Source organism: Symphodus melops (genome assembly GCF_947650265.1).
Source record: "Symphodus melops genome assembly, chromosome: 11".
Classification (NCBI taxonomy): domain Eukaryota; kingdom Metazoa; phylum Chordata; class Actinopteri; order Labriformes; family Labridae; genus Symphodus; species Symphodus melops.
Window position 1 is genome coordinate 24,346,866 of NC_136701.1, and position 11,272 is coordinate 24,358,137.

The 11,272-nt window shown below is 45.8% G+C and overlaps 1 protein-coding gene across 2 annotated transcripts in view; it reads right to left on the reverse strand.

Annotated features, from left to right (window-relative positions):
- Window positions 1-6,238: 6,238 nt before the first annotated feature.
- The window catches only part of vps37d (VPS37D subunit of ESCRT-I), a 25,778-nt gene continuing 20,744 nt past the window's right edge, over window positions 6,239-11,272 (reverse strand). For both annotated transcript variants that reach the window (XM_079356547.1, XM_079356546.1), the window contains exon 4: window positions 6,239-7,982. In XM_079356547.1, the coding sequence (XP_079212673.1) occupies window positions 7,443-7,982 (540 nt within the window). In that variant the 3' untranslated portion in view covers window positions 6,239-7,442. The remainder of the gene's footprint in view (window positions 7,983-11,272) is intronic.

Below are 11,272 nucleotides of genomic sequence, written 5' to 3' on the forward strand. Positions count from 1 at the left end.
GAAAACCATTCACATGTAAACATGTTGATTAAGGTCACTTGAATGTTTCTGAGCCAGATGGCAGGACACGCTGTAGCAAGAAGCGACGACAACCCGCTGAAAGTCTACGTCAATAAAATGTCAACACGATCAATTTAGAACATTTAAAGCCGAGCATGCAGAAGATCTCTCCCAGCAGCCTTCAAGGATCCACATGTTCCAAAAGAGTTTCCTTCACATCCTTCTGCCTGCTCCACTTTTCAGAAAACGTGTGCTCAAACAGGCTGTTTCCCTTCATGACATCACAAAGGGCAGTAGCCCCTCCCCCAGGTGGGTGACACTCCCACAGCTAGGTGTTTGTTCTGCCCTCTGAGTCTGCCTTCTCACCGTAAACAATAGGACATGGAGCCAGAAAGCAGCGAGTACACCCGAGCCCTTCCAGAGAGGGGGCGTGGCCAGACAGCTCATTTACATATTTAAAGCTACAGACACAGAAACAGCCTGTTCTGAGCAGGGCTGAAATAGAGGGGTTTATAGACATGATCAGATACAGGATCAGAGTGGATTTGCAACAACACACTTCACACATGTTGAAGAGGAGCGAGGACACTGATTTCACCTGAAGAGGAGGAGATCATGTGACCTTTAAACAACACACTGAAGTCTTTTGTCACGTCGTACTGTGACACATCCTGAAACGTGATTTTTACTTTCCTACGCAGCGAGAGGGAAACAATCTTTTACCTCTTAATTCAATCAAAGATAGCTCACAAAAATTAGCCGTTATATTTTTGAGAAAAACAAATCAACAAAGTGACGATAAAAAGCTTTCAAACAGAGAGAGGAGTGTGAGAGGGTCGACTCACTGTGAGGTAACAGCCAACCGACGAGCACACTGTTGTTTCTTCTAATTAACTTTTTAATGATTCATTAATTAATGAGTGTAGGTTATTGATCCACTGATAATTGAAGACCTTATTTCTGGTGTTTGATTACCGCAGCACTCTCATTTTTAGCTTGAGTTCCTACACACACACACGCGCGCACACACACACACACACACACACACACACACACACACACACACACACACACACACACACACACACACACACACACACACACACACACACACACACACACACACACACACAGGCCCTTGAATAATAAAACCTCTGCTTGTTTTAAAACAGCTGATGACTCAAAAGGTTAGAACCATTAAGTTGTACCTTTTTATTTTATGCTGTGAAACTTCCGTCTACTCGGGGCTAAAATATAAAAACAGCTTTTATACAGAAGGGGAGGAGCCGGCCGTCCCGTCCGTGTAAACACAGCTCTGACAACAACACAGCCAGCAGGACTCCAGCTTCTCCCTCACTGAGGACAGTCAGGACTCAGAGACACAGAATAGATTGGATTCAGGATTTATGTAAAACGTTGCACATTCTTCCTTTAAAGAAAGCAACGTGTATGTTTATAATGTTTAGCATGCTAACTTTGCAAGCTAACGTTACAGTAGAGACTATCTCAATAACTTTAAAGAGTTGAATCCAGCAGTTTGTGAATAGATCTTTAAAAGTTGAGATTTCATGTGAGACATTCAAAATAAACGGCAGACTGCAGCGAGAGACGGCCAGCTGTTTCTGTTTTCATTGCTTTCATTCCAGTTTAAGTTAACTCTGCTAAATCTCCGCCGTAACCACCGTGATGAAAGCAGTTTTTGTATTTTTTTTTCTTCTTTCAGACAGAAAATGTTGCACAACCCCGTCACACTGTTGTTCTTGGAATGGCGTCTTTCCTCGGAGCAGTTTATCCACACGTCAGTAAATCAGATGTTCAGTCTCCGTGGACCAGCTGGTCAGCAGCCACAGAAAATATTCATCACATTTACGCTTTAGCAGATCCTCAAACCGCACACGGAGTGGCCTAATGTACTTCACATAAATATTTGATGGAGAGTTTTCCTCAGCTGCTTCTTAAAGAGCCGTTTTAAAAACGTCCTGCAGGCATCGCCCGGAGCTGCATGTCACTTACTTTGTCAAATTAAGTTCTTAAATCATCTTAGCGACTTAGCGAGCGCTCACGTGTTCTGGATGAAGCGTTTTCTCTGGGTTGTTTAAACAGACAGGTGAGGCTTCATCAGCGCCTGTGTCCATTAACAGCTCTCTTTTATGCTAGCAGCTGCCCGCAAGCTACATGTCCGAGCGCCTCTCACCGGTGCTAGCTAACCGTTGCTATGGTGACGGGAGTTGTCTCACTGCACTCTTAGGTCGGTTTTAAACCGTCTGTGCTGGATTAACCAGCAGCTACAGACTTGGAAAAATGTTTCCTAATTCTCCTGAAAGGATGGTCGATATAAAGATGTTCATTTTAAAAACGTAACGCTTTGTTTCTGCATTTCATTAAAAACTGTGAATTAATTAATTATAAGAGCTCAATACAAAACAGTTAAACCACAAACTAGTGATCGTTAAAGGTCACTTATATTTAATGACCATGTGTCCAAGCGTAGTGACGTGACGTTTTTATCACAGCAGCACAAACGGCAGCTTTCAGTAGCAGCTACGACGTTTCTTTATGCGGTAGTATCCGCCGTTTCCATGGCAACGGTAAACATTTCGCGCCCATCATAGCGGCCTTCCCTACAATACGAGACACTCGCTCGTCTCTGCAGCGACGTACGATGTAACCCATCGTGGTATCAAATCGTCGCGGCGCCGTGTCCACTTAAAAGTTTTATCCGAGCAGAAAAGCGCCGGCTGTTGCTCGACGTGTTTGTGAGCTGAAAAACAAGAGAAACATACCGAAACAGAAACGTCTGAGCCTCTAAAAAAAGTCTTTTTTTTTTTATATACACGTCTCTTCAGAATTAACTTGTTTATTTTACTGTCTTTTTTTGTGTTGAGCTCTCAGGTAGCTCTGAACTCTCCCGTGTATTTATAACCTACTTCACTTCGCCTGTGTTGAATTTCAGTGATCGTCTGGAAGTTGACGGACACAGAAGCTTCTGTGTTTTGTAAATCTCATGTCTCCAGTCTTCACTGAGGCCTTCTGGTTTAAAGAGTGTGGAAAATAAAAATCTGTCTCTGGATCATTTAGCAGTGATCTCGGCTGTGTGGAAAGTATCCGTCACAGCACATTATGGTTACCCGGCGCTTAGCCGGCGCTGGAGATTTTTACGATACCAGAACAGACCTCGAGTGACAAAATGTCTCCAAAGATCAGCGCGAGACATCCCGCTGCAAACATCTCAAGACGTCTTTGTCCGACTCCTGCAGCCTCGTCGTTCTTCAGCACAAAATAATGTTCAAATCTTTTGTGCTGAACAAGCGTTTGAATCTTAAACTGGCAGGCTGCTTCTCACGCCAAGTCTGCTCAACGCTGTAAAAAGAGGAAACGAAGACAGAAAAGAAACTGAATCAAAGCAGTCCTTGTGTTTCTATTTTCACCGAGGAGACTTTCTTGGTCAATAACAGCAGGAACTTCTCTGCTAAAGAATTCATTACTTTTTTAGAGAGACTTAAAACCTGTAGGTTCTGATGTCATCTTTATCCCTCCTGCAGATCAGTTTAAATAATAAAAGGAGAAGATAGCGACAGGAAGAAGAAGTCAGTGATGCGTTCGAGGTGCGGGACATGTTAAAGGTCCTTTTTTCTCCTCTGTGTGTTTTCTCATGAAAGATCAGAATTTATAAGTTCTCCTTTGAACTGTGTTGGGAGTCTGAGGGCGTTCTGACACAGCCACGTGCGTCCAGTCACTCGTACTGTACTGCAGCTTGCTGAGCTGAATCAGCCCGCGCCAGAGAGCCGGAGGGATGGAGATGACTTGACTTGGATATTATTAGCTCATCCTCACTCTCTGCAGGGCTGATCCGCTTTGACATCGCTCAGAATCATCTGGTTTGAACGCCTGCAGCCACAGCGCTCTTTCGTCTCTGATGCTGCGATGCAAAATCACTGCAAACGTTAGATGACTCTTTTTTTTGGTGTTTTTACTACAAACGTTGAAGGAAGGCTGCTGGGACAGATCCTGGATTAAGAAACGGACACACGATATAAAAGACGAGACAAATCAAACCACAGCCGCAGAAACAAGCACTTTACATTTTGAGAACATTTCAAAACACAGAAGCGTCCCGGTCTGACATGAATCATCTGCTCTGAATGAATCAGCGAGCTGAGAAGTCGTTTCCACAGACGACACCGTTACAAAATCAAAATCCCTCTCAGGCCTGGAGCGGCCTCCTTCCCTCGGACGAACGTCACTGCAACAGGAGAATGTGGAGGTGATTCAGCGTCACATGACGGGTGATGGTCTGAGTCTCTCTGGCATGCTCCTGTAAATGAGCGTCACCCCGGGGGTCCATCTGTGCTTTTAGGGTACGAGGACGGAGACACTGCATTCGGTTTCTAAAAGACCCTGAGTGATCACAGAAGTGAAGAACCAGCGCCCAGCGACACGCTCCCTTCTGCTGACATGTTCGTCACATGTCTCAGAAAGCAGCTCACTGTCAGAGGAGAAGCTGAAATAACCAGGACGAGAGTTTAGCGTGTTTAGCTTAGCTTAGCATAAAGAGTGGAAACAAAGGGAAACGGTTAGCCTGACTCCTCCAGCGACGGCGTCGTCAAAGCTTAAACGTTGTTCACGACGACTTGTGAGTAACTCAGAATGGAAAGTTTCAAAGAGAGCAGAAACAGAGCGTCCCTGTAACCATAGCAACTGGCTCTCACCTCGCCAGAGAAGGTGAGAGGGAGGCTGTCATCCTGACCGATTTCTCAGAGTGAATTCACACACAGGTGACACCGTCCACGTTACGTTTCCCAGCCGAGTCATTTCCTTGTCGGCCCACAGAGGGGAAAAAAAAAATTCTGTTTAACCGACGAGTCCGACTTTGAGAAGACGTCAACTTGTCGGCTGGTGAACATTTAACTTCAGTCCTCGCTGCAGCTGAACATCCACACGCTAGTCTAAAGAGTCACGATGACGTTAATCCCGACCCTGCCAGCCTCGCATTCTAACTCGCCACCGCAGCGTCCGAATTCACATTTGAATCAAACAGACTTCAAACTAAATGTTAATCTCTGAGTTTTATGGAAGCTGGATTTGACCATTTTTAAACTGAACGAGCTGTTACCCTGTTTCCATCTCTTTATGCTAAGCTAAGCTAAGAGCCTTGTAGTTCTTGTTTCCTTGTTACCATGACGACAAAAGTCATCCACTTTTTTCCTCACTCTCAAAAAGCATTGAGTGCATTTCCCGAGATTAAATAAATTAAAAAAAACAAACACGCAAAAGAGAGGAAATTAAACATTTAAAATCAGGAAGAACTCGAGAAAAAAGAAACGCATTAAAGCAAAGTCCCGAGATATGAACGTCCTCTGTTCACAGTGAGTTTTATTCATGGTTTCGTGTTTTCCCGGGAATTCTGCCAAAACTGAAGAAACATGAGACAAGATTTAAAGACAAGGAAAACCCTCTGAAAGAAATCATCAGAGCTTTGAAAGAGTTTGGAAATCTCCCCGAACTCGTCATGAATCGGAGGATCTTTGTGTCGCTGGGCACTGGCCTGCAAAAAAGGCATTTTCCTGTATACTCTGTCGAGCTGTGGTAAGCATGCACTTATGAGTTATTGATGAGCAAAATGTTTGTTGAAGAGCAGAGGCATGAGGAAACAACAATCCACAGCGCTTCCCTTTGAATGCTGAGCGTCGGATAATGAGAGAGAGAGAGAAAAAAAAACAAAGGAGCGAGTGAAATGAGAAAAATGAAAACCTCCTCCACCACGTCGTGTTCGACTGCAGAGCGCCGGCATTCTCATAGAGATTAAACTCCCCTCACTCTGCAGCTCGGTTTCGGGGGGTTGGTGGGAGAAATTTAAAAAAAAAAAAGAAGAAAAAAAAGAAGAAGCTTTGAAAAGAAGAAGCAGCTCTTCATTTAGCACGGTAAACAAGAAGCTTTGAAGTCAGCCATTTAAAATAGGATTTACATGAATAAATAAATCGTTTGAGCTCCAGCACTGTTCATGAAATCGCACAAGAAGGCAGACGGCTCCGGGGTAATCGTCTGTGAAGGCGACACACACACACACACACACACACACACACACACACACATATGACACTGCAAATAATATGGAGTCTCTGGTTGGTCTGTGAATTGTTAATAAATACCACAGCAGCTCTGTTTGGTTTTTAACTTTGCATTCATGAAATGTTCCACGTGTGAATGTCTTATCAGATGAGATGAAGCAAAATCAAAGTTCATTATGAAACACTTTTATTGATGCCTTCTTTCACTTCATTGGCTCGTGGCATCTCCACAGAGACTCGTGTGTTTGTGTGTGTCAAGTGAATGAACGACGACGGCGTTCTGTTTGGCGTGGCGTGCGATGTGCTTCACATAGCTTCGTGTAAAACACAAAAATAATTAGAATAAAGTTAAAAATAACTATTGGACTCTCCCGTCTCTGCTGGGGATGGGCTTCGATAGCTCCGTGTAGACGAGTGTAACCTCTTTTTCATTGGCTGGCGAGGCAGCTGAAAACGTGGCGTTGTAATCTTTGATGTCCGTCGTTAAAAAAAACAAAAGGTGCAAACTTAAACCACCGACTGTATAACGAATGGACAGCAGAAAACCTCGCCCTCAAGTGAAGCCAAAAGATTCAGAGCTCCCCCTGCTGACCGGCTGCAGTATCGCCTTCCTCCTCCTCGCCATTTTGTGTTCAAGTCATCTTTTTCCCCCTGAACGTTTCTTTTTAACTAATTATTTGATGCTATAAAAAGTTATAAAATAAAATGATTGACAGCTCTGTGGACGGATGAAGCTCCTGCGGCACAGCGCGCTTCAGAAAAACAAGAAAAAAAACAACAAACAAACCCGAGGGACCTTTGACCTTTAACCTGTCAGTTAAAATGTGCGTTTTGGTTGGAGGACGCTGTGTGATGCAGTCTGCTAACTGTGCAGGCTCAGAACATGTCAGAGATCGTCTTTGGGATATTTTGGCTTCATCTTTGTCCGACGGGAGGAGGCTGGCTTGCTGTCCATTTGTCTATGACCTAAAACCAATTTTAAAACGCGGGTCCAAGTAGTTGCATCTATGCCACAGTGTAAATTTCACTTAAATATTTTCCTTCCTATATTTTGGTTATTGGAAATTAAATAGATGAAGGATAGAGAACAGGTTTGTTAAGAGAGTGATTAGCTTTGGAGCTGAAGGGATCCAGCTATCGGAGCCCATCCCTGCTCCCCCCCCCCCGTCCGTCTCCATCTGCTCACGTTTGAGTGTCATGGATGGAGAACAGAAACGAACGTCAGCAGTGCTGCCTGTCTGGATCAGTCTTTGCTTACATGATTGTGACAGCCACTGTTTGGTTCCACGTCTTGGAAGCCCTCTGACACCGACACCGGCTTTTCATCATCCTCCCGCTTCCTCCTCCTCCTCCTCCTCCTCCTCCTCCTCGAGTTTATCGGTACGGCGGTTCAGGCTGCTGAGGGTTCGGCCTGTAAAGCTGCTGCACCCTCACCGGCCGCCCGTTAGCCGGCCAGCCGCCCGGTAACTGTCCGATGACCCTGAGGCCGACCGGCTGTCCGTGTCCCGGGAGCGGGGTACTGGGGCTGAGGATGTGCGTCTGTCCCGGCTGAGAGTCGGCTTGAGCGGTGCTACTTTGAAAGCATGGCGCGGAAGCGGGAGGAGAAACGGGGTAGTGAGGGAGGAGGATGGCTGGCGTGAGCCCGTAGCGTACCTGGAACACTCTTAGCGGTCCCTGCGCTACGAAGCCGTTGTGCCTCTGCGGCTCCTGAGGCTGCTCAGAGTCCTTCTTCACCTCGGGGGCTTTACCCTCCTCCGCCCGTTTGGTTTTGACCAGCTGGCGCTTGGACTGAACCACCTCCTGCATCTTTTCCGCCTGAGCCCGGCGGACGTGGTACGTCTTCCTGGAGCTTTGGAAGGAGTCCAGAAACTCATCCAGGCTCACGTTCCCCTCCATGAACTTCTCCAGCAGCTCCTGTGAAGGAAGGGAGAGAAAACAAACCGACATCAGCAGACAGGACGACGCACAAAGGGAGGTCCCGCCGCGGGGAATCCCTCAAACAAACGCCTCCGAGTATGAAGAGGATTTAATAAGCTCGGGGATGTTTACCCACGAACTCTGGCACAGATTTGGGCTGTGATATTTCACTGTAACTACACTTTACTGAGCTAACAATGGGCCTTGTGCTGACACTGTTACACTTGGCAGCGGTTGAAAGGTGTGCGATCGGCCTCTGTATGTGTTCCCAGGATGTGAGAGCCGTCTGGTCCGTGAAGAAGAAACGGCTGCATGAACCACAGCAAGATTTAGCTTTACAGGCCTGGGGACTCTGCTGCAGAACTAATTAAAGTGGATCAACATCGATAACTGTCGGCCACCACGGCAACACAAATAAAAGTCCTTGCCTTTCCTTACTTTATCAGTATCAAAACAGAAACTTCGGCTGGACGAGTCATTTTTAATTTGACCGACAAAAATCCAACAATTAAATCCTGACGTGTTGAGTGTTGTGGTATTTAATGTTTTGCCATTACACTCGTTTAGTTTATTTCATAATTCATTATATTTATTTATTCTAAAGCAAAAACATTAAGATACTGACGTGGGTACTTTTTAAAAAAAATCAACAGTAACTTTTTGCACATGGTCTAAATTGCTCTCTCTCTCTCTCTCTCTCTCTCTCTCTCTTTATATAAAGCAACTTTTAAAAACAGCATGAACTCAAACAAAAGGCCCGACAAAGCGGCGTAGTCAGGAAGTGCACGAGCCAGCGCAGAGTTCAAGAAGAGACGAGGACGTGGAAGTCAAGATGGGAATTTAATATGAAAGAAAAATGCAAATCTAACGAGGCCTCAGACGTGGAAATAATTGGTGTGGTGGCATAAAAAGGACCAGCGAGCGTCGGATCTCCCTTCCTCTAACAGCGGCTTGTTGCTGGTCATCTCTGGCACGTGATTGGTTGGACTTCTCTGGTTTATTATGTTTTTTTTCCCCCCACTGTGACTGGAGAGCGTCTCCATCTGGCGTGGACGCCGTTAAATAACCTCGGGCCACAGAGAATTAAATTGGCCTGACTGCCAATACACGACAGCTGTTACATGTGAGGCTCATTTCAGTTTGTGCAAACAGTAATCCTCATTTCAAACGTTTCACTTGGTCTTCAGTTAAAATCTAATATCTCTCCGTGTGTTATTTATCCAGGAGATGAAATCTGCTTCTGTCAATATTTAATTCTGAGGATGAGAATACGACTCCTCAATCATCAGACAGTCGAGAGACGAACAGTGAGCAGCTCAAATAAAGTCATTTATTCTCTCGTTCTAATGAGCCGTTTTCATTTCCTCTTGATATTAAAATAGGAAATGTTCAATCTAGAATAATCTAGAAAAATCTGCAGGTTCATTTATGACGAACGCGTCCGTCTCTCGTCGTCTGGTGGGAGGATTTGTGCCAGTGTTTGGCTTCCTTTACAAACCCCCATGTGAGGATCGTCCGTTCAGCTGTTTCTCTTGAGTAACTCGTGAGCTTCACTCCGCTTCGCTTTCAGCGTCGTGAGCCAGAAAAAAGAAGAAGAAAAACAAACGAACAATCATCGAGAAACTAAATTTGCTGAAATCTTAACATCAAGATGCAGATTTGTAAAAAGTGAAAGTCTGAGATTTATCCGGTTTGTCCTCAAGTGGAAACGAAACAACGTTTGAAATGTTCATTTGTTGAATGGAGGTCGGCGTGTTACACGTTGTACTTGTAACTATTGACAACATAAAATAAAGTAAAATAAATGTCTGATGAAGACTCCGGTCATGAGAAGCGTTCTGGTGTGACTGATGAAGACCACCACGGGAGAACGCTCCTTAACAACATCAGTCCAGACCACTTGGCTGCAGTCCGACAGCTTTAACATATAATGAGGCAGATCGTTCCGAGGAGCCGGAGCCGGAGCTGTGAAGTCGACTTTAAAACCCCAAAACAAGTCTGCTGCGTGTGCTCTCAGCGTCGCACCAAAGACTCCCTTTAAAAGAGCGAGGAGTCATTAAAACGCCAGCGAGCCCGCCTGGGAGGGATTTACACCAACAATACAGTCTGACTTAAGTTTCCTGTGACATCACACGTCTACAGTCATGTCGGTACCTGACCAGGAATGTCCCTAATAAGGACGAGTGTGACAGAGGAAGGAGCTGCTGGCTGGAGGCTTCAAACGAGGAGTTTGTTGTTTTTTTCTCCTCCAAAATAAAAAGGAACGACACGCTTTACCACATTTTCACGGTCACGATGCCTCTGCTGTGAATACAGTCTGAACAAAGATGTTTTGGAAACCGCTCTATTGAATGTGGAACTAGAAGAAGAAAAAAAAACACCCCACACACCACACACACACAGAGCTGGTGTCTAATTGAAGCGGCGGCCTTCTGAGGGCGTTCATCTCAAACGAACGAGGGCGATCAGAGGAGTCACAGAGGAGAGAAAATGTTTGGAAGATTCAGCTCGACTTGAACAGCTCTGATGCATCGACCCCCGACCACCCCCACCCCCCACACGGAGGAGTGTGAATTTAAGGTTTATTTCATCATTAAATCAAAACTCTGTGGCAGCATGAATTAGCCGATACGTCACTCTTCATGTGCAGGAATAAAAACAGAGATGATCTTAAAGTATCTGTGACCGACGAGCGTTGATAAACTCGAGTCAGTAGAGAAGGTCTGGAGGTGTTTGCTCAGAGCGGCTGATCAGCATGTGCTCCGCGTTGCCTAATCAATCAGGGGACAGACACTTTAATGACTGAGTCACACTGGGATCGATCGATGGCAGCGGAGTGTGTGTGTCAGAGGGGGGGAGGATCAATATGAGCACCCGGGCGACACTCACACTGCCTCTCAACACACACGTCTGTCTCACGTGTGTGTGGACGGCAGGGCTGAGCTTCACCACCTGGGTCTTTAATGATGGGCGGTAAAAGGACGTGTGTGTGGGGGGGGGATCAAACCCCCAACCTCCTGGACGACTCGAGCCACAGCCGCCCCAGAAGTCCATCATAAAGTCCTGAAGTCCCCGGAGAGAGAGAGAGAGAGAGAGAGAGAGAGAGAGAGAGAGAGAGAGAGAGAGAGAGAGAGAGAGGGGAGACAAAGAGAGACGGAGAGAGAGAGACGGAGAGAGAGAGAGAGAGAGAGAGAGAGAGAGAGAGAGAGAGAGAGAGAGAGAGAGGGAGAGAGAGGGAGAGAGAGAGAGGGAGAGAGAGGGAGAGAGAGAGGGAGAGAGAGGGAGAG